The sequence below is a fragment of the Sphaeramia orbicularis genome, chromosome 18 (genome assembly GCF_902148855.1).
Source record: "Sphaeramia orbicularis chromosome 18, fSphaOr1.1, whole genome shotgun sequence".
Taxonomy (NCBI): Eukaryota; Metazoa; Chordata; class Actinopteri; order Kurtiformes; family Apogonidae; genus Sphaeramia; species Sphaeramia orbicularis.
Window position 1 is genome coordinate 4,355,711 of NC_043974.1, and position 27,185 is coordinate 4,382,895.

A 27,185-nucleotide genomic window follows, 5' to 3' on the forward strand; every position below is an offset into this window, starting at 1 on the left:
ACTTGATTTTTCTTAATCAGTGACTCACATGTGGTAAAATGTCACTACTTTTATTCTGGAAGCATTTGACTTGTACAACAGTGTTTTGAATAGTTGTCACATGTGACTGAATCCATGGTTTTTGTTTTGTCCTAAACCAAAGTCCAGTCACTCAAATATAACTGAGGTGCAGGAGACCCCAGTGGACTGGCTTTAATTTAATCCCTTTACACAAGGACAATATGAGTAAACTACCCAATCACAAAGCAAACAGTTTTAGTTAATCTACAGATATATTCATAATGAAAAAATAAAGTATAATATTTATATTTCATTATAATAAAGGATAACATTTTAAATATGCTAATGAAAAAGGTGTTGTCTAAAATTCTGATGGAAATTTTAATGCAGCTTTGCTCACCTGTTTTCATTCAATTATGGAATTGGCAGGTTTATCAGAAAATGTATGTGAGCCCCTAATTTAAAAGATACAGTATGTCTTCATGTTCTACACAGTAAAACTTCTGCCAAAACAAACCTTAGTACATTAAAGAGATACAATAATTAATAGAACGTTAACTCAGCATTTTTACACAACTCACAAAATCAGCAAACCTGAAGTTTCCTGTTTAAAATCAAGTCACTGTGGCTGAAGCATCATTTCATGGTCCAAAGATACACAAGAAAACAAGCCAAAACAATAACTGTTTGAAAGACTTTTTATTTAGAAAACAGTATTTACAATGACCATGGTCAAAATGTCTTTATAAAAAGTAAAAAAAAGCAAGCAGAGCTTACCAATACCCCAACCCCATCACCCCTCCTTCCCTGATACCCTGTCTACCCAGGGATTAATTTTGAGTCTTAACTTACAATCTTTTCAAAAACTTTTGAAAAATTTGTAAAAATAAATGAATAAATACATTTTTTTAAAAAGGCAAAAATTGAGAGAAAGGCACGTGCATGAATTTTGAAGACAATCGGGTGAACAGGGTCTAAGAAATCAGTTGGTCATAAATCTCAGATGAACAGATGGAGGGAGGGCGGGGGTATAATAAAACAGACAGATGATGCTGAGGTTTTAATGCACGTAGTAAAAACAAACTACACTTACAGCAAAACTGTGTCTGAAACACTCCCCAAAGTATGAGGGTGGTGAACATGAACGTCTCTGAAAGGTTCAGTCATAAAGAGTCCTGCTTCGTCTCTTACATAAATAAACATGATTTATTTCACTTCTGTCAGTAAACACATCCATGAAAATAATAAATAGGAATTAAATACATTTTATATAAATATATTAATGATCTTGGTTCAACATCAAACCAAAAATGCTGAAGATCAAATCTGTGTGTACACATGATTCATGAGTGAGGTCTACTGGACACAAAGAGTCCAAGCATTCCATCCATAAACCCTCTGATGACAGGAACAGTTCAGGTCCACGCATAGTTTCTTCTCCTAAAACCAGCTGAAGTAGTAGTCCACCATTAGACCACCAGCAAACGAACAGTGCGCTGTGGACAGAAGATGGCAGAATTCAGGGATTATTGGCCCATTCCTAATTCACCCTTTGGCCCCTCCCCCTTACCCTTAGCCCTACCCCTTACAATTGCCTTGTAGGGGTTGAAATATATCCCTGTGAAATGAGACAACCTATTCAAAAGCACAAGGAGGTCACACTAAAGGCGCTCATGTTATGACTAACTTGGGTCATGCTAAACTAAACGGACTGAAATTTTCAGAAGTACCAGGAACTCCTGTGGTTTCACTCCCTTTTTCCCCCAATCCCTTTTCAATTCTGTCTCTGTACATCAGATAAGTTGAATTCCAGAGCACCCGTTGCACAGAGACAGACAAAATAATGTTTCCTCTGGAAGGTGTGAGCTGAGGTGGTTGTTATAGACGTCGACTGATTAACCCTTAAAGACCAAGTGACACTTCTGTGGTCCTTACCAAATGATTTTCTCTCTCCATTTAATGTTTCTGAAGGGATTAATCACCATTTTTTTATACTATTATCTTCTGTGTTTTGCTTTTTTTTTTTAAGTGAAAATACGGTATTTTCCTGTATTTAATTCACTGATCATGTAGATGTTCATAAAAGCTCAGATTAAAGTTGAGGGTTATTAGAAATCTGAAAAAAACAAAAAACAAAACATGAGTTTTTCAGCAAAATATCAATAACTGATCATATAAACGAGTATCTCCATCCACTGTCACTGATCCAACTCCATGGGTTTTACTGGTGAATCGATGTTGTAGAAGATGATGGTGTTTCCACGGTAACTATGGAGCCTCTGAACGTCCAAATACAGTCATGTCTGATGACCATGAAAAGATGAAGAACTGTATTTTACTCCAGTTATTAACATGGATTGACAGAATTAGTGGATCAACAGGTACTAAACAGTTTAGATCAGTAGATGGTTTAGGTTAAAGGTGGATGTTTGGGTCTTTATGGGTTAGACCAGCGGTTCTCAGTCTTTTTCTGTCGGGCCCCTCTTTGGAGGACGAAAAAGCTCCAGGTCCCCCTCAACCCCAACAACATTGTAACAGTGGTGCAATTATTTATTGAAAGAAATATCAATATTGTAACATTACTTTTTGATTTTCCTTGAATAATTCTTTGTTCAAATTAAAAATAACTTAGATTTTTACTTAAATAATAAACATAAACTCAACTAGACTGCTCCCTGAGACAATATTTTTACAAATAAATATAAGAAATGTGAAATTATCTTACAACTATGACAATAAAGTTACTTTTTTTCAAACAACAAACAAATTTTGGCAACAAAATTAATATTTTAACAGTATCAGTGGGTCAATGAGCCCGTTTCTATTGCACATCTCAGAACATTCAAGTCCAAACTGTGCAAACTGGTCTAAAACAGTCCCATGTGTCTTTTCCAGTCCAGTCCTTGTTCATTCTCCAAACCTGAACTCTTTGTCTAGTCTAGTGACAGATCACCATGGCAGTAGTTTGGTGTACATCCCTAAAATGAATCCAGAGTGCTCTGACGCTAAAACATTAGTTCCACCTGATACATGTTCTAACCTGAAGAACAAAAAAAAACACCCAGGACTGATCCAATGCCCCCCTGGCAAGCCCTCACACCTCCCCTAGGGGGCCTGCCCTGCAGTTTGAGAAATACTGGATTAAACTAAAAGAGGTTTGGAGATTGGCTGGTACAGGCTCTGGTGGATGTGTGCTACCATACAGCACCACATGGTGGTGTGTGCGTGTTCAGAGTTCACCTTAGTGCAGTGCTGTTCTACACATGTCCAAGTGTCTGTGTAGAAACCAACTACCGTCTGTCTCTTTAAGCTAACCCTACCCAGGTAGTTACCCACCTGCCACTGACCTGCTCCACCTACATCCACCCCACGTTACAGACAGGACTGAGTCACCACTTACTACAGTTGTTTCTCTACATGTGATTGGTGATATTAGTCAATTAATGCTGACAGGGTTCGGTGACATGGTGTAGGCTAAAACCTTTGACTGAACATAGAACTGAGATTCAGTATAAAGATCAACCCAATCCAGTAAAAAATAGCACATGGTGACATTTAGCTAGAAAGAAGTAGTGAGATTAGGATTGTTTTATTTTTCGGCAAAAAATAATATCCCGATTTTTTCCTCTAAAAACTCAATTTTCAATTTCAATTTTTGGGTAAAACTACAAATGGTGACAGAAGTCAGCATGTCATTTTCGTTAGCAGCCCGCAATGCAAGCCACTGCTCCCTAACTCAAATCTGTGGTGGTATCACATGATGGGCCCACAGAAGTTTTATTTATTTTTTCATTAAATCTTTATTGAATGAAGTAGAGTATACAAACAATGTATACAACAAGAAAATAACATAAGTTTGCCAGGGAGAATATACGACAATACAATGTCCAAATCAGAGCAAATACTGATGGTTTTTGTAGCCTTGTTGGTTCCAGATTTATCTAACAGCTTTAAATAAAGTTTAACATCTTTCAAGAAATAAATAATATTTGGTTTTGCATTACAGAACTTACATTTGTGGATGAAAAATTTAGCAGGTATGAGAAATTATATATATCTATATATATATCTATCTATATATCTATCTATCTATCTATCTATCTATCTATCTATCTATCTATATATATATATATATATATATATATATATATATACACATATCTGGGAGTTCCAAAACTGGGGAGCAGAGTGGCTGAAGGCTCCGCCCCCCATGGAGATGAGGCGGACACTTATGTACAATAATATACAATATTTACATTAAGTCATCATAATGTGTGGGGAGGGAGGGGGTTGGGGATTAGGATATAGGCTATAGCCTGTAATGTACAAAAGAAACAGAATGTCTGACTGACCAGGTAGTACAGATCCATGTCCTGTCATGGTTGGGTAAATGTTTTGTGTGTGGGAAGTGTATGTGGTGTGAATGTTGTGATGTGGGCTATGGGGTATGACAAAAGATAATCATTAATTAACTGAAAATAAGTGAGAAGAAGAGAAAGGAATAAAATTAAATGAATAAAATAAAATTAAATGAATAAAAATAAATAATGATGATCTGCCTTGGTGGAGGTCTCTCTCTGAGTGCTTTTCTAGTTGTATGTGATTTATCACTCACCTTTTTTTCCCTCTTTTTACGGATGTATCCAATGCCAAAAAGCAGGATCACAAAGAAAGGCACAAACACAAAACCCAAATGGTAGTTATGTCCTGAAAAAAAAAATTCCGTAAATTAATAAAATAATTCAGGCATTGAGGCTATAGCAATAGGAATAAACCAAACACAATAGCATGACTTGGTTTCTAAAACGTCCACCATATTAGTTCAGCACTGAACAATCTGACAGATACAAGAACAAAAACAATCTGCCGTAAACATAGAAACTTGGATTCTGACAGTGTTGGATTATTTTATTTTTACCTTTGGCACCTGTGTCTCTGGGTGGATCTGAAGTTTGGAGATTTTGCACATGCTGTGGAGTCACTGTGGTTTTATGATGGGTTGTATCTGGGAAAACAGTTTCATGGTCATTTTTAATACAGTTAAACAATTGAACTTCTTTCCTCATAGAGCAATATATGGACAGTTGACAACCAGGGGTGTAACGGTGCACTCGTTAGTACCGAATCGTTTCAGTTCGGGGCCTTCAATACAATACAGAGGTGTACCGAACAAATACATGTAGCCTATGTGAAGAACGCAAACTCGTGCCTTAAGTTTCCACATAAATCTTGAAGCAGAACACATACAGTATGAACAGGGTGGAACAAGTGGAACCCATGTGCAGTATTCGATATCCTAGATGGACCTCTAAGCGGTCCATGCACCATCCACACGCTGACGGTGAGCCAGCTCAGAGCAGTGTCACAGATACAAAGCCACAGTTGGAAGACCCTCCGTCTTCTTTAAGGTCTCCGATCTGGGAGCATTTCAGATTCCCTGTCAGTTATGTCAGTGGAGAGAGACAAGTCAACTAAACTGGAGCAGTGTGCCAGCATTGTTTTGTAAAGATCGGTTACCAGTTAAGTTTTTAAAAAATGAAATTAGTCTCCTTCACTGTACTGAAAATGTATCGAACCGAAGACCTCTGTACCGAAAATGTACCGAACCAGAATTTTTCTGTCCCGTTACACCCCTATTGGCAAGGGTTAACCTGCATGCTTTCTAGACAGTTTCCACATCAAATAGGTTAACAGAAGTACAGTGTAAAACATAACTTTAGAAACCACTTTTAGTTGTTGCATAATAACACGTAAACAAACACTCACCAACAACCAGCTCAAGAACTGCTGAGTTTGGGGTACTGCGTAACTTCGGGATGAAAAATCTGTATAGTCCCTGGTGTGCAGATGTCACATTCCTGATCAGAAGACTGCAGTTCCCTTCTTTCAGACCCTCTGGGAACATCTTCGTTCTCCCGATATACAACAAGTCTGTGATTGGCACCTCATTGCTGTGCCGGTAAAGGTACACAATCGAGCGATTCTGAGGTGAGATGATCTTGGTCCACTCCAAAGTGTAACTGTGAGTGCCAGGTTTATACTGCAGGGGGCATGGCAGGAGGACATCATCCCCTGGAGCAGCAACAATTGGCTGATGGCTCTGACCTGGAAAACAGACATATTCAGAACCTCATGGGAAGTTAAACAGGGTTCCTACAGGTTTCTACAAGTTCAATTTAAGACTTTTTAAGACCCTTTTAAGACTACTTAGAAAAAATTTTAATGCCCACAGCCAAACATACAAACAAAAGGCCTGCGGTTCATTTTCAAAACAAGCTCTGTCTTGATGTACACTGCTAATCCAAATGTAGCTATGCAAGCTGTTTTGTCAGCACTGCATGTAAGCGCGCTAGCTATATCTAAATCAGGGAACAAGCGTTTAAACAGCTCAGCAATTCTATCATTGGTACTGTAGGACATGTGTTTAGTTGCAGTATTTAGAGTCCACAAAACCTCTGATTTTAGGGTTGGGGTACAACCAAACATTGAGGTCAATTTTTGCAACTTGGACACTTCCCAAACACATTTACACACAATACAGTGAACTAATTTATGGCAGCATAATTTAAGACCAACCATATCAAATGTAATACCTTTTAAAGATTTTTTTTAGGCATTAAATGCAGATTTGTAAATTCAAGGCTTTTAAGACTTTTTGAGACCCTGTGGTAACCGTGGTTAAAGGAGTACTGTCAGTCAAATCTACAGTAAGCTTATGGCTGTATGTTGTTTTCTTTTTCTAAGGAGAGAATTTTCCTTGAAGATTAGTGGCTAGGATCATCATCATATAACTCTACATGACAATAATTATCTTAATTTTTTGTCTCTGAAGATTCATTTTGTTGCTCCACCTAATTTTACTCCGTCATGTTTTGACAGTGGACATACATTTAATCCATTTAACTACTACCATTGTTTTGAAGGTTCTACCTTTAGATTTCGTGGTAGTAGATGGTGCTAGTCATTAAGGCGACCATCATGAGTGTTGTATAATCCGGGGGTGTCAAACATTTTCATTTAGGGGCCACTTTCAGCCGAATATGATGTCAAATGGGCTGGGCCAGTAAAATAACAGCAATGAAAAAAGCAAATTTATATTATGAAAATGTACACATCTACAAAGTTTCCATAAAAATCTGAATAATATGAACAACTTGACATGTTGTAAGAAAAATGAGTGCCTTTTTGACAATATTTTTCCTCTTTACACATGTATATATTATAACTTACAGATCACAGTGGATCTACAAATACACAAAAAATTTAATAACAGGCAGAATATTAGTAAAATTACACTTACATCATTTAAGACATTTCAGGTTGTTCATATTTGTTCAGATTATTCACATTTTGTGAAAGGATAGTTTTTAAATGCAAACATTTGCATGTAATTTTAAGGAGCAATCAGGCTCCTTAACAGCTGATAGGAGTCTACAACTAGCCATACTGACTATTAACAGTGTTTACACTTTCAACTGTGATACTGTTGATGCACCTTATACACATTTATTTACACAATAGTGATTCTCTCTGACACTTTATGCACTTTTTTTAAAAATATATTTATGCCGTCCAGAGTTTTTCTTTTATATTTTCAGTTTTTATACTCTTTTATATAATTTATTTGATTTTGTTGAACCTGTACAATGACAGTAATGACATTCTATTCTATTGTATTCTGTTCTATTCTATTTTATATCATACTGTTTATCATATATCATACTCAGTGTTTATCTCTGACAATTTTGCACATTAACATCTCACTTATCTCAGACAGTTTTGCACATGCTGTATGCCAATTACCTCTGACAGTTTGCACAATTACCAGATGTTGCACATTATGTACATATATTTTTCTTCTTCTCCTGCATGCCATTTGTTATAAATGCCACTTTGTTTTGGTTGTGTAATTTTCTAGTTAAAATGTTCTATTCAAAATTTTTTTTATACTTTTATACATATCTTAAACGCTTGTGACATGTGGATGGCAAAGTAAGGTTTTCATTGTATAGGGAAACCTTTTTCTTTACTGTCCACATGATAATAAACGCTATGAATCTTGAATCTTTTTTTACACTGAAACATAAACATTTGGGGTTTCCATTATTTAGAGGTTATTATGAGAGCATTTTACTGATATTATCCACTTGAAATCAAATTGGTCAGTATGTGGAGCCTGAACTAAAATGATTTAGACATTCTTGATTGTTAATACCTTAAGTATAATTTTTGCATTTCAAAAATTCATCCTAGGGGCTGGATTGGACCCACAGGTGTCGTATGTTTGACACCTGTGGTATAATCCAATAAACTGCAGACAAAGTTCTTATACACCCATGGACACCCTGTCACATTCAGACACTGGTGGTGGTAAACTGCACCTGTATCCAATGGCTGCCCTGGAACAGAGTGAGGCAACCGCGCGAATCCGCGCTAAACCGCCCCTTTAACCACCACAAAAGACGTTCATACACATCCATACACCAGTGTGAATGACTAGTTTAAATAGGTTTTGCGAAGTTAGAACATTGCCATTAAAATCGACGCAAGGAGTTAACTTGTTAATGTAAATACAGACACGCCTCAGTAGCATAATTCTGTGACACAAAAGTATTTCTAAGTTTATACGCATTAGTAGTACTGATTTAACTAAAATTAGCTCGCGATAACTTTTAATTTACGACCTCTGACCGCGGTTATGACGTGACTGAAAATAAACGGTTTCATGAGAGTTTTAAGTTTGATAGGGTGAAGTAAATGTCAAGAAAATTATGAATAAACGAACTATAACTAATGTCGAGATTTCAGTGTGTGTATGTGTTTACCTTCAACAAGCTTCATGCCGAAAACTAACACACAGGTTTTGAGGGTCCAGCGGACCCACTGGTAAGTACATCTGGACATGTTGCTGATCGGGTTTGTATACAGTATGAGTAATGAATGAAAGTGTCCGGAAGGTAACCCACAGCATCACCAATCACGATCAAGAGACGTAGTGACGTACTCTCGACGTCTCCAGAAGTCTCTAGAATGTTCTGCTAAACCGTATGCTAACTGTTTCATTCGCATGCTAGCTAACATACCTTTGTCCAGCTCCATAAGAGCGGAATTGGCGTCAAGTTCTTGTTCATCATAATAAACCTCGGACAGGAATGAACGTGCTGTTGAAAGCGACATTCTTTTTAAGTTTATTTCACTTTAAATAATAGACTTGAAAACAGCCATGAACATTTCACTGTATAAACTCCGATGAAGCTCAAACCGGATGTTAACAAAGCTCTGCTTCCGGTGGGTAGTATGACCGGAAGTATGACCAAATATGGCTCAACTAGGCAGCCGCATGTTGAGACCAGAGCCATAACAGAGAGAGAGAGAGAGAGAGAGAGAGAGAGAGAGAGAGAGAGAGAGAGAGAGAGAGAGAGAGAGAGAGAGAGAGAGTGTGTTGTGACACGCTCTGATGTTGCCGCTACAGCTCCTGTAAGCCTTAATAGTTCCCTTTAAACCACGCGCTGTCATGTTCTTCTATGGCAGGGGTCTGCAACCTTTATTATCAGTCAGAGCCATTTTGTACCCTCTTCCGCTAAAAAAATAGTCTGGAGCCGCAAAAAATAACAGAGCTTATAAACTTTTAAAAGTTTTAATCTTCTTTTTACATTTTATCTGTTACAACCACTGAATACAACAAACAGAAGTGCAGCGTGGAAAGGATTCTGGAGTATGATTACGCTAAAAGTACACAGTAAAAGTATTTTATAGTATTTGTGCTAATAGTATATGAAGTACTAATACCAAATATACCAAATTCATTGGGTACTTATAGGAAAAATTAATTTTATTCATCATTGAATTTAGTCTTAAAGCCTATTTCAGATGAAAAAACCAACACTTTTGGAGCTTGGAAGGGATTTTTGAGTATGATTACTCCAAAAGTACACAGTAAAAGTATTTCATAGTATTTGTGCTAATAGTATATGAAGTACTAATACCAAATATACCAAATTCATGAGGTACTTACTGGAAAAAATAATTTTATTCATCACTGAATTTAGTCTTAAAGCCTTTTTCAGATGAAAAAACACACTTTTGTATCTTGGAAGGGAATCTGTTGTAGGATTACCCCAAAAGTTCACAGTACTCATACTCTATGAAAAGTATTGCTATTTATGGAAATGATTCTCTTCCAAACTCAACACTTCCTCCACATTTCCCAGTTGTACTGCTCCATATTCTCTGTCTGGGTTCACATCCACAAGCTCCCGGAAAACAGACAGAATTATATAAGTAATATACAAAGGATGGACAGAACCCTCTGCGTCTGCGTCTTTAACGTAGAGCAGAAATGAGCCTTTACTTTTGTTGTCTGGAAGTCACATTCACTCGATGCAGCTCATCTCCCGTAACTGTCAAATGAGTAGTGCACAAGAAAAACGTTAGCGGCTGGTTTGACCGCAGTAAAGGGAGGAGCCACTACAAGGAGGATGAAGAGACGCAGTAAAGGGAGGAGCCACTACAAGGAGGATGAAGAGACGCAGTAAAGGGAGGAGCCACTACAAGGAGGATGAAGAGATGCAGTAAAGGGAGGAGCCACTACAAGGAGGATGAAGAGATGCAGTAAAAGGGAGGAACCACTACAAGGAGGATGAAGAGATGCAGTAAAAGGGAGGAACCACTACAAGGAGGATGAAGAGATGCAGTAAAGGGAGGAGCCACTACAAGGAGGATGAAGAGATGCATGAGGCTCTGGAGCCGCAGGTTGACCACCTCTGTTCTATGGGATAGACAGCAGTAAGTGTGTTATTACAGGTAAATATCCAAATAAACCACACACAAGTATATGTCCAACTGTTGATGCACTACTGTATGTATGTTTGTGTTAGTTATGCTTTTGAGTAGGGTTGACCACTGAGAGGACTGACTTTTACAAACATTGGGCTGCTTGCTATTGAAAATGACGCCTCCCTTGTGAGTACCTTGACACGCTCTAATCACCAGCTCACTGCTTCTGGACATAGACTTCGCCATGTAGCTTCATAACTACAGCAAGTAGGTTTACGAAACGAACACAGGACAAAAGTACTTATAGGCATCACAGGACATTATGAAACGTTAATAAATTGCAAATAGAATAAAATAACGGGCAAACTGGACCCATACTTCTACCCACAGTAAATGACACTAATTAGTACATTTCCTCAGCTGACAAACTGAACTGAACACCACCAGGTTCAGCAAAAAAACTCAGATAAAACCTGCTGATAACCATATTTCTACTAACGTTACCTTACTTGTTACTTATTACCTTATTTATTTATTTATTTTTGTGTAGTTTTTAATTTTTTTTTATCATATATATGGGTTGTTTTAGTTGGTGTTTTTAGGATTTTTTTTTTTCTGTGTTTTTATTTTGTGCTGTGCATTTTGCTATTTTGTTCTGTATCAGCATCTGGGATGTTCCTTTTGAATGACAATTAATAAATCTGCATCTGAATCTGAATCTTACCTTAGAAACTCCATCATTTGTAATTATAGTGGTTAAATCTCAAGTGACAAGTGAAGCTAGCTAACTATTGGGCTACAGCTGAAAATTGAACATAACGGTTGTATCAGACATACATTTATACGACTAGAATTAACTGAGGAAAAGGGGAATAAGACCAACATTGAACGTTGTCGTGACTCTTCAGCCACGGTTTTTGACCATGAGGGTTACCTTGCACCTATACACCTGTTGCTCCCTGCTAACCTTCCAGTATCACTATCTTCTCATCTCATATGTGTGCTTTGCCTACCTGGCCCCATGACCATCCACTGACCCCGAAAAACCTGAAAAGACCACTGCCATCCATATCTGATATGTGAAATTTGATTTTTTTTTTCTGAACTTTATTGAAAATATTCAGGTATACAAAACATATACATTTTGAACAAACATAAAGATGTCAAAAAGAAGAAGCATTTGAACAAATAAATTTAAGAAAAAAATACAAAGATTTAAAGACACAAGGCAGAATAGACAAATAATAGTATATAAAAAAACATTATATCTAACACAAATAAATAAATAAATGCATCAGAGTTCAGTCTATTTAAATAATTCTTTATAAATTGTCAAGGTGCTCGTGCTTTTTTTGTTAAAGATAAATTCTAAAGATTGAATATATTTTTCAAATTCCATCAGGAAGATCTTAAAATTTGGGTGCGTTTTGGAATATTTATTTTTGTGCATATGAAATTTTCCAAATAAAATGATCAAATTTACAACAAATTCTACATTACGAATGTCATGTTCAAAATACATAATTACATTTTGATATGTTATAGTTATATTTTCATTACTTTTAGATATGATATATTTTTCAGTTTTAGACCAGAAGTTAGAAGAGTGTTCACACAGAAAGAGTAAGTGTAGAGTAGTTTCAGGACAAGAATGACAAAAGTTATATATTTCTTCCATGTTAGAAAATCGAGACAAAATGCGTTGGAGGGATATACGTTATGTAAACTCTTGAGATGTATAATTCTAATCTTGTTTGTAATACAGTATTTATATGGTAATGTCCATGCTTTTGACCACTCAATTTTTAGAGAAAGTTGAGTTCCAGAATGCTTTACCTCTTGGGGAAATTTTTCTCTTTTCACGCAGTGCATTGCGTATATGCTTGTTATTACAGCTCGAGCTAAAAATAATAATGCCATTGATCAATAACGTGTGAAGTTTGGTTTGACCTTGAAAAAAGAGGTTGTGATGTATAACTTGTGGGTCGGAGATACCCCAAGCGTAGCGGTGTTGCTTACCTCTCCAGAGTCTTTCACCGTTCCACAAATGTTAGCATGGATAGAGTCCTCCACCTGAAGTGACAACAGCTCGTGGATCTCAGCATCTCCCCAGTTCCACATCTTTCTGGTCACACTCTCAAAAATAGAGGTACGAGATCAGAACATTTGTGTACCTATAAGTACATTTTTTCAGAATGTTCCCTCAAAAGTACAATATTGGTCTTTAGGAGGCCAGAATTGCACCTTTAGACTATGAAAAAGGGTCCAAAGTTATGTAAAGTACAAATGTGTACTATAAGGTACCCTGCAGCATTAAAAACTGTGTGTAGACCATGAGAATAGGCTATAGGCTAGGAGAAATGAACAGCAGGACGAATTAGAGTTCAAACATCAGGCTTAGCGCATTATTTATTATATATCATACTGTAATTACTCTATATGATATTTAATAATAATTTGTGTTTTAATTTAATAGCACAATTAGCTCAATGATAATGGCCTAAGCATTTATTTCTCTTATTAGAACCTCTGATTATTGCCATAATCTCTGTTTTATCAAGTTTTCATTCACGTCTCCATGTCTTGATGTCGTAGCTTGCCTATGCTGTTTATTTTTATTTTTATTTTTTTCTCAGTTAGTCCACCGGTTCAAACTTTAAACATCATGGCATTATCAACTATATGAGAGTTTTCTTTCTATGTGAAGTACTTAAGGTACAAAAATGGACCATTTCGAAAGGGTACAGAAATGTCTCTCAAAAAAGTACACCTCCAGAGACAAGCATTTGTACCCTTTTAAGTGCACATTGATACGTTTGTTCACTGCACAGGGCCCGTGCTCATTTCTAAATCCCCCTGGTGCGGGGGTTGCACATGCAAGACGTCATCAAAACATCACTCCTTAGTTGCGGAATGAGAGGTGTTCCTTTTACATAACGTTCCGGAATCATGATTCTACCTTTATCAGGGCTCTGTTTCTACCTCCAGAGCCGTGACAGAGGTGGGACCAAAAGATCCCACCATTTTGTTTACACAGACGTTGTTCCAGAATACAGGTGAATTATTCCTGGAACAGAAGTGCTGTGTAAAAGGGGCTTATGTTGTCTCCTTACTTCTTCTGTAGCATTCAGGGACGGTGGGTTTGTCAGGCCTGAAGTATTGTTGTTTGAGAGGGGCTGTCTAATTATCTAGTTATGTGTGGTATTGGATTGTATTATATTTATGCAAGAACACAGTCCCAATTCTTCTTAAAGTTGAGTATATTCTAGTCCTATGGCATCAGACTGACCATCTGTGGGATTTTGTGGACCAAACAAGATGTTTGAGGGTGTCATTACAAGATTTGGGAAAACACTGACTGACATTTTATATTGTAAACATCAACACATGTATACATTTTTGCATGTACAAAGAAAGTGAGATGGACGTTTACAGTTCCAGAATATTACACATTTTGTCCAGACTTTATAGAGTTCAGACCTAACAGTGTTTTGTCAGATTCCATAATGAGCTGGTTCATCAGTAACAGATGTAAGGATTAGGGCTGAACCCAGAAGAAGTTTAACTTTTACAAGAGGACTCAACACTTCAAAGAGAATGTTTGTCAATGAAAAAATTGCAAAGAAATCCTGTCTTTCACCACATTTAATACACAATACTGTGAAAATAACCATGGAGTTTGAAGAAATCTTTGCATGTAACGACAACAGGCAGGAACTTTTGTGTGACCTTTGACCCTCAGACAGCATTGCAGAAGAAACTGTCATCCTGTTGTGATGAATATGGACATGGGCTTCAGAAGACTTTGGAAAATTATTGTCACTTAAAGGTGGGGTCTGAGATGTTTTCCTGGAGCATTTTTTACAATATTCCTTAAAATCCCCTTCACACCCCGATTACAACTAATTAATTGAATTAAATTAAATGCTCTAACACAAAAATTTAAAAAATCAGTCACCTGTGGAGCGGACAGGACTGAAAAAACACCATCCAATCATTTTGAGCACCCACTTGAAGTGACTGGACCTTGCAAATAGCACCTTGAAAATAAATGTAAACATTTCTTATATACCACAGTTGGACACATTCCTCTGTGTCTATTTAAATTTTATTTTAAAACTAAATAAGATGCTACAAGAGATCCTTTTTTTTTTTTTTTAAATTTTGTTTGCTTTATTTCAACTTTGATCCTGTGAAATGTGAGAGCACATTATAACTGTTAACACAGCTTGATGAAAACGAGTTAACCTGCTTGTCTTCTACATTTTCAGAAGACTGTTTGTTTGGGCTGGGTCATGTCTTTCCAAATGTAGCTGATATATTGAAGTAGAGTCAGAAAAATTTAGGCCCACAAATGTACTGACGTTTCATTTTTTGTTGGACTTGTAGTACCGACAGAGGAGTCACCGTGGCTAGAGTTCTTAGATCTGTTCATTGATCTGGAAGGTATTATTGAGTTATGGCTCCTTGAAAATAAATGTGTACTTTGCTTTGCACATAATTGTGCAAATGCTCGAAGTATAGGTGTTTCTTGGAGTCGTGAATGTGTTTTGTTTGTTTTCTCTCCATTTTTCAATATTATTTCAACCCTGATCCTGTGAAATGTGAGAGCACACAATTACAACTATTAACAAAGCTTGTCACGGGAAAAAAAGTTTTAAACCATAGCTCATCTCAAGAGTCTTCACCTGGGAAGGCATCATGTCTGTTCAGCCTGCAAATCTCTGCCAGTGCCAAACACTGGGTGAATAAAAGTTGGGATTTTTCTCATTTCTACTCTGGCTGTTGTGATTGATTATATTACCCAAGATAGAATGATGTATGAAACATATATCTACAAAAAACACATACACAGTGACATGACCTGAAGTTGTAAAGAGGAAAATCTAAGACTGTTAGACATTATAGAACCAAAAAAAGCTTTTAGCTTTGAATAAGGTAGTTAAAAAGGCTGTATGCAAATCAGTTATGTTAATTTGACATGAAATAATTAAAGTTAACATGAAAAATATTATCAATAGTAGAAAAAAAGTCATGTTCTTCATATTATCATAACAAAATCATGCTTGTTTAACAGAATAGAATTTGTTATATTTAACATGACTTAATTTGTTTTAGTGAACATGATTTTATTAAGAACAACCGATGTACAACATTTTTTTAATGTTAATTCAACAACCCATTTTTTTTCAGTGTGTAAGAGCTGGACTCTCCTGTCCATAGTCCACATCTGTCACTTATTTAGCAAATAAGTTCATCTGTATCTGTATTTAAAATGTATGGACATCATATAAAGGAGTAGCAACTAAAAGCCACTGCAGACTATTGAGCAACTCAAGTCGGGTAAACACCAAGAATAGAACAAGTCCACTTTGAAAAGTCCAACAATTACTGTCTTCAGTACAAAATACACACAACACAGTGAGAAACATGTCTCTGTCTCAAGATTTTACAAGCGCTGCAGGCATCAAAATGTACATTTGTTAATTGAAAAACTTTTCTTTCTTTCTTTTTCTTTGTATCTTGGTGTACTCATGGAAAAATGTGAATTAAGACAAAGCAATGTGACGCGTTTCTTGTCTGTGAGTAATGGACCTGTGGAATAGACCTGTTGCGTAATAAGACCTGAGTTCCTTGCCAAGTGTAACATGTAGAGTGTAGATGTGGCCTGCCTAGTACAACAGCAAATGACTCACTTCCTCCTTGGCTCATTGGCTCACACCACGGGTCCTGATTCTTGAACTGTTCTGATTGGCTAAAAAGTGTGAACTCGGGTTTACTCCAGTTCATAGACAAGGGGATTTTGGGAATTTGTTGGCTACCTTAGCGCTGAAGAAAATCCTTTTCATCAACTAAAGCTACAATAGTCCATCCATTCAACTACTGAACTCACAGTCAGTTATTGTGAGAACATATTTATGAAGCTGGAATCACAGAATTATCACTTACTTTAGCCTCAAGCTTTAAAGTTTAGTAGATTTAGCTCCAATGACAAACAAAGAACTAATTCATCAGTTAACTGATGAAATAAGTCAAATGTTCTAAAGTTAAAATGTAAGAGAATACATCTCCATCATGTAACTTGGACACTTTACCTCAGATGCTTTGACATTTATAGTTGAATGGTTATTTACAGACGGAGGTTCGGAGCATAGTGTCCATCACTCTGCTGCATCCATGTGGTTTAACGGCAGGAAAGGCCTAAAGTGAATTCAAAAAGAGCTTGTTGAACAGTTTTTATTTTAGGCTGCAGATTTTTAGTCTACTTCTTTCTTTTTTTCTGTGTTTTTATCAGTGGCGGCTGCTCGTCTTTCAGACAGAGGAAGCTCATTGTCGGCTTACATCAAAACAAAACAAAACAAAAAGTCAAGTTATTTAAACATACATTCGGCCCTCCGTTCCTTTTTAAGAAAATGGTCAGTGATCTTATCGTAGCAAGTAGGCGTCTTTTCCAGGGACTGGACCAGTGTCCTCTCTGCTTAGATTGCCTTGGCCCAGTGTGTTGCAGGTGTAAGACTTCAGTCTTTTTAAACTACAGATTCTCCTTTCACTCCAACCTAGCCGACAGTTTGATTGATTTAACTATCTACAAAACCATATTAAACTCGAACAAGAAATGATTAAATTATGGAACTGAAACAAGAAAACACTGAAATTATGTTAAATTGAAACAAGGAAGTCCAATGAGTGTGTTTTATTTACAGTGCAAGAAATGAACGAGTAATTTCGTAGTGGTTTCTCTGATTTCACAGCAGAATGTGTGACGGTATTAAACTGAACTGTGTCAGTGAAGGAGCAGATCTGAAAACAGCTGTCAATCAAACGGGATTCAGCCTTTCGACTGATCCTCCAATCAGCACGTGGGATTCTGGCGTCCAGCCCGGCCAAGCTCCGCCCACAGCTCCATTCACCCCCAGAGACGCCCGGCGTCCGGGGCAGGACAACATCGTGGCATTTATCCAATTACCGTCCAGTTTTGAGGCAAAGAAAAAAACTGTTCCACTCAGTCCCATTGAAGCCCAGAGACGCCCACAGTCTACGGACAAATGCACTGAGCAGAGATGGAGGAGAAAACAGCACAACGGGAATGTATGAGAAGTGAACAACATCGCGTCCGCTGATTTGTGATAAAGCTGATTCTGAACGAAGTCATCTTTACGATGAACGTGTTCTAAAACATTTGTAGTCAATAAAATGTCAACACAACTGAACATATTTAACCATTTAATTTTTGTAATTTTAGGGGAAGCCAGGCTTCCCTTGCAGTCTATGAGAAATCGCCACTGGTTTTTATATAAGGTTTATTATATTATATTCAATCTACACTCTAAAAAATGATATGCTGGCTAAACGTAAAAAAATTGATGTAACAATTTCCATTAATCTTTTTAAGTTATTTCAACTTGGCCATAATTGCTTAAATGCCACACGACTTCTCTAGTTTGGTAAAATCTATTACTTTAGCACAAACAACGTGATTTGCTTTTTACTCTACAAGCTTAAATAAGTTGAACCAATTTCATTTTCATTTGAATAGTGTAAAAACTACTTCATTTAGTTATACTGAATTATTGTTTTAGTTTAATTCTACTCAAAAATGTCAATACCAGTAATTCTGATGATTTTTTGAGTTGACTTAACTTATTTCTGTAAGTCAGAAGAAATTCCACATAGTAACTCCAGTTATATGATTAACCTACTAGTGATGTGACGTTCAAGAACGAATCAAATCTTTTGAACGGCTCTTTGAAATGAACGATGGAAACCGAGTCTTTTTAAAGAGCCGTTCATTTTTTATTTTATTTTATTTTTTTTTAGGGAGGGAGTGTCCGATTGCCTGCCAATTTAGTGTCACTGGAGACTCAGCAGTGATATATATATATACATATATATGTATGTATGTAACATGTAAAATGTTCAAAAGATGTAAAACCTTATTTGTATTATTTATTTTTCTACAGTGCCTTATTTTTATATACAGAGTAGAAGTGAGAGAACTCCTGATGTGGTATCATTTTGATATTTACATCAGAGATATCAGGGATTTTACAATGTTACTTGAAGTATTTTATTTGCACTACAGTTTTTTAGGTATTTAAGTACTGTAATTGCAGTGATTAATCACTGCTGTGTTTTGTGCAATTTTTTCCGTATGTTTACACACATTTATTGTTCTTGTTTTGAGGAGAATAAAATGTTATTTCATAAGAAAATGTTTTATTTTCTTCTTCATTTTTAGCCTACAGACTAGTCCACATAATGTACTGTGATGTTTTTTTTTTTGCCAAATTCCAGCATTTGTCTAATGTCACCTCTCATGTCATGGATTTAGCCCACACATTTGAACTAACTATTCTTTTTTATGGTAAGATTATATTTAATACCGTGCCAATTAAACACCTTTAAAATGTAATGTCAATCATCACATGAAGCCTATTTAGTCATTAAAACACTGGTGTTTCAAAATAATGCAAAAAACATAAAAGAGCCAGGCTGTTGAACGACTCTTTTCAGTGAACGGCTCCTGATTGAGCAGCTCCCTTCAAAGAGCCAAAAGTCCCATCACTGTGTTTTACTTTTATTCTACTCAAAAATGTCAATACCAGTAATTCTGCTAATTTTTTGAGTTGGCCTAACTTGTTTCTGTATGTCAGAAGAAATTCCACATAGTAATTTTCATTTGCCCATGCACCACATTTGCTAGATCTGACTACACGTTCACATTTTACATGTATACAATACTGATATATTTATTTTTGAAAAATCAGTAAATCATGTTTGATTTACAGAAAGGAATTGCAATGACCATTATAACTATAACACTGGGTTACAAAAAAATGTTTTTTGCAAGTTGTCTAGGTTTTTTCAACAGAATTAGGACCATTTTGCACCGCTAAATCCAAAAATGACATCTGTTTTTCTCAATCAGGTCAGGTTTTTTTGCTAATTTGATTTTGAAACATTTGATCTTCTCACAAAATATAATAATTAATACCAAAATAAGATTGGTAAGCACACTTAATGAAACTTGTGACTTGATTCCTGTTAGGTACAATGGTGTATTCACCGCAGATGTAGCAGAATACGTCAGGCTTATTTTTGCAAGATCTTCTAGTCGAAGCCATTTCATTCAGCTGTAATATTAAAAAAAACATTAATCATAAATTGGCAAAAGTAAAACCTTCAGAACTCGTTTATTGCAAGAAATATGAAAGAATTTTGTATCAAATTATGTGAAAATGCCCATAAATGTAGGCAAAAATGTTAAAAAGCCAATATGTAGCATAGTTCAGATAGTTGACCTGATTGAGCAAAAGTAATATGATTTTAGGATTCAGCACACCAAAATTATCCTAAATCAGCTCAATAAACTTTACCAAGAAATTTGTTGTTAATGTAATTGTCAATAAACAGGAAAGACATTGTTTGGCCTATGGCTCTGACTCATGGTGCAGTGCTATAAAATACAAAAATAAACACAAAAAGGCCAATAAACATGAGCATGCACACATTAACTCAAAATTAACACCAACACTACAACCCTGCTGAACCCCTGCACATAAAATAACACATTTTCAACAGTATACCCAACACCCACAATGCAATGCGGCAAACACATCACAATATATACTACAATTTTAAATTAGAAAGGAGCAAAACGTATATCATTCAGTCCTTGAATAATTAAAACTACTGTTGCAGAAATTCAGTGCCTATTAATAACCATAACACCATTCAGCTTCCATAAAACAAAATCTAACCAGACTAATGTTATGGTGGAATTCTTACATCAGTTAGCTAAAAGTCTTACATTACTAGCTTAAACGTTACCACCTCTGGCTGAGGAAAAGACTTTAGTGTGGTGTAAAAATGATTTCTTGTTGTGTGTATTGATAGTTATTAGCTGAATAAAACAAAGCTAAATTCTATCAAGCCTTAAAGCAGGGGTGTCAAACTCATTTTAGTTCAGGGGCCATATTCAGCTAAATTTGATCTGAAGTGGGCCGGACCAGAAAAATAATAACATAAATAAACCTGTAAATAATGACAACTCCAAATTTTTGTCTTAGTTTTAGTGCAAAAAAACTATCCAGAAAAAAAAAAAAAAAAAAAAAAAACCCTGAAAAAACTGAAATTTAAATTAAAAACTGTAAGAAAATTTAGTGCAATTTTAACAATATTATTCCTCAACTTATCATTTCTACATGTGCATCATGGATCAGATCTACAAAGACACTAAACACTGAGGAACAGGCAGAAAAATTATTAAAATTGTGCTTAATTTTCTTTAGACATTTCAGGTTCTTCATATTTGTTCAGGTTATTCACATTTTAGCGTTACAGGATAGTTTGTAAATGTAAATATTTTCATAATTTAATGTTATTTTTTGCACTAAAACAAAGAAAAAAAATAAGTTGTTAATTCTAGATTTTTGTTGGCTTAACTGAAGATTTTTTTACTTAATTGAAGATTTTTTTTTGGCTTAATTCAAGATTTTTTCTTTAATTCAAGCTAATTAATTTTTTTTTTTGCTTAATTCAAGACTGTGAAATTTTTGCACTTTGCAAAAACATCTCAGGGGCTGAACTGGACCCTTCGGCGGGCCGCATTTGGCCCCCGGGCCGCATGTTTGACACCCCTGCCTTTAAGTTTAGTAAAGTTCTGTGTAAAATTGTGTTTCTCCTTTCTTTCTTTTTCTATGCTTCCCTCCACTTCTTGTGGTGGGCGTGGTCTGTCAGCAAAACATGTCCAGGCATGTCCGCTTTGTTCTCAGCTTTTAGAGGAAGTTTATAAGATTTTTAAACTGTACTAACTTAATATACTTCTGTGTTAAGTTAAAGGCACAAATGTCTGTTCAAAATCAATATGTTACTAAGTTAAGACTGTTTCCCTCATTTTTCATTTAGACCAACGTCATAAAATAACTTATCAACTGATTACAATGTGTACATGTAACAAACTTCATTTTTTAAGCAGAAAAAGCTCCTGATTTTAAGCATAACTTACTAACCCCATGAATCATTTCTTAGAGTGTATGAAGTTTTGTGTGACTTATTTTTTTCCACTTTATTATGGATCCTAAATCTGCACTAAAGTGTGATTTCTATTCAAGCTCTTACAGGTGTGTGTTTAATGTTTACTATTTCTCTTTCTACTGTCTTTTCTACAATCAGAAAAATCTTGTCCAAAGATAAAAAAAGCCTAAATTAGTAAAGAATAAAAGAGCAGCATCATTAAGCATGTAGACGAATAATGATAATAACAATACACTTTTGTAATCATTCTGTTGTAACAGATTCTGGGGTGCGCAGACAAATGCCCACAACCTTAATGAAAAAAGAGACAATTGCCCACAACTTTATTTCATAATATTATATTTGTAACAAAATTATATACGTTGTTAGGGTTGGGGGTTAGGGTTAGGGGTTAGTATTTGCATGCTTCATATAGTTCCCCCATTGGAATAATGCCATACTACAAATTGTGGGCATTTGTCTCTTTTTTCATTAAGGTTGTGGGCATTTGTCATGGAATCGATTCTGGTCATTTACTTAAATTACCACCTCACTGTTTTCGCCTTTATTTAAGTATTTTAATAATACACGTGTGTATGTATGTATGTATATATGGGTGGTTAGATAAGAGTACTCTACCAGTCCAATGTTTGGACTCACCTGGTTTTTCTTTATTTTCATGACTATTTACATTGTAGATTCTCACTGAAGCCATCAAAACTATGAACGAACACTTATGGAATTCATTCATTCACTTATTTTCTGAACCCGCTTCATCCTCACTAGGGTCATGGGGGTCGCTTGGAGCCTGTCCCATATGGAACAAGTGTTCAGAGAACGCAAACCTCCGCCAAGCTGCCCGAACAGTGTGCATGTGTGGGTCCACTATTTCTTTTAAATTCAACAGTTTCCAGGTTGTTCCAAACAGCAGAAAAAGTTGAAGCTTGGTACCAGTCATGTGTATGTCAAATTATATTAAATTCCAATTAATATTAGCTGAGTTCTAATTTTAAATGTGTGGTAAATGGGATTTTCAATGTTAAATGTAATGTCCACAGAGTCCACATTCCACAGTGGATGTGGACAATTTAGTTCCAGATACAAGATATTGTTCTAAGCTACAGGTGGATCGAATCGGAGGCTGATCAGAGTCATTTTGAATTTTTATATGAATTTTGGAAAATTGCTCAATGATGACAGATAGGGAAATTGTAGATGTTGTGACCTTGCTGTGACCTTGAACTTTGGCCTACTTGGCCCAAAATGTAATGGGTTAGTCCCAGGGCCTAGGCCTATCTGTGGGGAAGATTTGGAAAAGATGGGTGGAAGAGTTTTCCCCTAAAGTTGCTAACAAACAAACAAACAAACAAACAAACAAAAAACAAACAAACAAAGCAAAGTGATCACAGTACCTCCTGGCAGAGGTAATTATGGGGTTAAAAAAGTGTGACATAACTCAAAGCATGTTTTTTATTTCGGATTCTTCAAAATAGACACATTTGGCTTTTTTACTGCTTTGCACATTCTTGGCATTCTCTCAATGAGCTTCATGAGGTAGTCACCTAAAATATTTTCCAAAAGTCTTGAAGGAGTTCCCAGTGACGCTGAGCACTGGTTGGCCATCTGCACCAAGGTTCCAATAGTTTTGGATTTTTCATTGTAGTTTAGTTTTACTTAGTTTTGACTTTTTTTTTTCTCTAATTCAGTTAGTTTTAATTCATTTTTAGAGCAGGTTTGCTAGTTTTTATTAGTTTTAATTTTTTTCTAAATGCTTAGTTTTAATATTAATTTTAGTTTAGTCGTCTCTTTTCTCTTCTTTTCTGTCATCATATTCAAATAAATCCCAGACAGGACTCTGCAGCTTTCTCCTAACTTTAGTCTCCATGTTTCCAGGTAGAGTGGGGACCAGAAGACGACTGGAAACCGCAATGAACACAAGTGACGGAGCAAAAAGTGTCGTATGGTGTCGTTAGCTAAAATTGCTAGAGTGAAATAAATTGATTTCGTATCAATCTGACATTGACAAGACGAAAACGAAGGGAATTTTAGCCACAATTTTTATACGTTTTAGTTAGTTTTGGAAGCACACAATACAGTTTCAGTTAGTTATCATTTTTTTCTTTTAATTATAGTTTTTATTTATTTCAGTTAACAAAAATGTTTTTACAATTCTAGTTCTGGTCATTTCGTTAGTTTTCGTTAACGATAATAACCTTGATCTGCGGTCCATCTCATGTCACACTGTAAAAAAAGTCTGTAATTTAACAGAATTTTCACAGTTTATTTTACAGATTTTTCCTGTATTTTTAAGATACAGGAAAATATCAATGAAATGACAAAAATAGACTGTGATTTTACATGTCAAATGTAAAATAACATAAAAGAACTGTAAATATGAATAACCAAAATATTTCCATTTTTTAAAAGAAATGTTTTCTTTTTTCACAGAAAAATACAGTTAAAATACTTTTGCAAATGTATCGTAACTTCACAAATATTTATTTTCTATTTATGAGATTAAACTCTTAAATTAAAGTTTAATACTGTAAAAAAAATAAAAAAAATAAAATGGAATAAAATTACTGATAATTAACCGTAAAAGAAGTATTAGTTCTGTCAGTTTAACCAGACTTGTTTGTTAATTGACAAATATCTTGTGTAATTACAGGAGGTTTCACAACAAAAACTTTGAATAAATGTATTTTTGTGAATGTATAACATGTATAAGCACTGATAAACTGTCCAAATACAGTCTTTATCAGTGGATTGGACAACTGAGTCTCATTAAAAAAAAAAAAAAAAAAAAAAAAAAAAAATATACATATATATATATATATATATATATATATATATATATATATATATATATATATATATATATATATATATATATATATATATATAAAAATGTATATATATATATATATATATATATATATATATATATATATATATATATATATATGTATATATATATATATATATATATATATATATATATATATATATATATATATATATATATATTTACGAGGGCTGTTCAATAAGTTCATGGCCTCACCCAGAAATACTGGTTGCTATAATACAGGATGTTACATTCTTTCGTGATGGGATAGTGATGCTTGAACATCGATGGACCAAGTGCATTGCTGTAAATGGAGATTATGTTGAAAAATAAAATATAAATTATCAGTCTGTGTTGTTCTGTTCTGGGTGAGGCCATGAACTTATTGAACAGCCCTCGCATATCTATATATCTATATATCTATATCTATCTATCTATCTATCTATCTATCTATCTATCTATCTATCTATCTATCTATCTATCTATCTATCTATCTATCTATCTATCTATCTATCTATCTATCTATCTATCTATCTATCTATATATATATATATATATATACATATGTAGAGAGAGAGAGAGAGGTAATTTGATTGTTTTAATACATGAAAATCTTCTTTATTAAACACTAAAAAGTAAAAAAAAAAAAAAAAAGGCAAAATCTCATGTAAAGTTCAGGCAAAAAACTATATTTTAATAATGAAAAATTACCATATTTTTATGAGATGGTTATTTTCTGTAATTTAACAGCATTTTTTCGGCACCCCTGCAGCCGGAATATTATTGTTTTTTTTTTTCTTTTTTCTTTTTTTTTTTTAATAGTGCATTTAAATTAGAAGATGAGTCCAAACTTTTGATTGTTAGTGTGTGTACATATGTTCTGGTGTGGATACATAGGTGCATATTAAAAATCATTTGCACAGGTATGTAGGTGTATGTGTGTGTGTGTGTGAGTGTGTGTGCATGCACACGCGTATATGTATGTGCATTCAACCTGCAACCAGGTATCACGTCAAAGCGGGTTGGTGCATTAGTGCATGCATGTATGGTATATTGGGATGGGTATTTTTGCTAATTATGTAAAAAATAAAATAAAAAGATATGGGGAAAAAAGAAAAGAACTAGAAGCACTCGGAGAGCGCAGACCTCCGCCAAGGCTGATCAGTGGGCCCCCCCACCCCCGATCACCACCAAAATTTAATCATTTCTTCCTTATCCCATTTCCAACAAACCCTGAAAATTTCATCCAAATCTGTCCATAACTTTTTGAGTTATGTTGCACACTAACGGACAGACAAACAAACAAACAAACAAACAAACAAACAAACCCTGGCAAAAACATAACCTCCTTGGCGGAGGTAAAAATCCTGTCCTATTAACATCACTATTTCTACCTAGCTGCAGTTCCAGTTAATCTGCAGGTTCAGGTAAATCTAAAATACAGTAAACAGACAATTTGTCCAAACTCATCATGATGTCTGAACATCCAGAGGGTTTGATGTTGTATAACTGGAAAAAAAACGTAGTTATTAAAACAAAAAAAGATGGGGAAAAATGTCAATTTTTAGAATGAATAAATCCAAACACAGTGATCCATAACTGAGGTGATGATGGTGATTGTAATGTTTTGTCACCACCTTGTGGCTAGTTTTAATGTGTAAAATAAAACAATCACTAAGCAAAAGCTTTATTAACAGGAATAAAATGAGCAACAAAATAAACAAAAACAGTCAAAGTCATCAATAAAATGAGCAAAAATGAATAACGACGGGGGGAAAACAACAAATGGAACAAAATCGGAGGAAAAAATAATAAAACAGGCACCGAAATGACCAAAAACAAAAAGAAAAGAATAGTTAATGATACAGTCGTGAAAAAGAATGATGAAATCAAGCTTTGTTTTCTTCAGTTTCTTGTTCATGTTAATGTGCGATCCAACTAAAGTAATGAGTAAAATAATGATAAGAACACAAACAGTTCATTGTAGTTGAATTTAACCGCTGATATTTATTAATTTAACATGTTTAAATGATAAAAACAGTGCTTTTATTCATTCCATGTTTTCTTTTCTGTCTGTTTTAGTCACATGACACACACAGGAATTAGTTCTTCCCATGATTAATTAATTGCTTAATTAACACAGACTATCATGATTAGGAGATATTATCACATTTATTTATAATTGTATTTGTAGTAAATAATTAAAGTGCATATAAATATTATAATTTATATTAAAAAACGTTGCTAATGCAAATCTGATTGCATGTGAAGTGACAAAAAAAGTGTATGTGAATGGTTTGTAAATGGATGATTTGTGTTATTTAAAAAGGTAAAAAAAAAAAAAAAAAAGTGTGGTAACAAAGCAAAGGAAGCTGAATCAGTTTAATTATTAGTTTGTACAAAAGGAGGTGGGAGTCTGTAAGTTCTACTTTTTCCTACTCTTCTGAAAATTTTGGTTGTCCGTGTTGGATTGTTCTTTGTTATCTGATGATTTTATGTGCTCAAAACTAAACTAACTAACCTTAATACAATTTAAAATAACTATATG

General features: G+C 35.0%; 1 protein-coding gene across 3 annotated transcripts in view; it reads right to left on the minus strand.

Moving 5' to 3' along the window:
• Positions 1 to 733: 733 nt before the first annotated feature.
• The window catches only part of LOC115438513 (uncharacterized), a 45,561-nt gene continuing 19,109 nt past the window's right edge, over positions 734 to 27,185 (minus strand). The window contains exons 1-5 of one of the 3 annotated variants that reach the window (XM_030162168.1): positions 9,084 to 9,256; positions 5,767 to 6,105; positions 4,919 to 5,005; positions 4,616 to 4,707; positions 734 to 1,496 (exon numbers count right to left, since the gene is read on the minus strand). In XM_030162168.1, coding sequence (XP_030018028.1) covers positions 1,470 to 1,496; positions 4,616 to 4,707; positions 4,919 to 5,005; positions 5,767 to 6,105; positions 9,084 to 9,177 — 639 coding nt within the window. In that variant the 5' untranslated portion in view covers positions 9,178 to 9,256 and the 3' untranslated portion in view covers positions 734 to 1,469. Of the gene's footprint in view, positions 1,497 to 4,615; positions 4,708 to 4,918; positions 5,006 to 5,766; positions 6,106 to 8,825; positions 8,952 to 9,083; positions 9,257 to 27,185 lie in introns of those variants that run through there. The other 2 variants (XM_030162170.1, XM_030162169.1) reach the window with 2 other exon arrangements.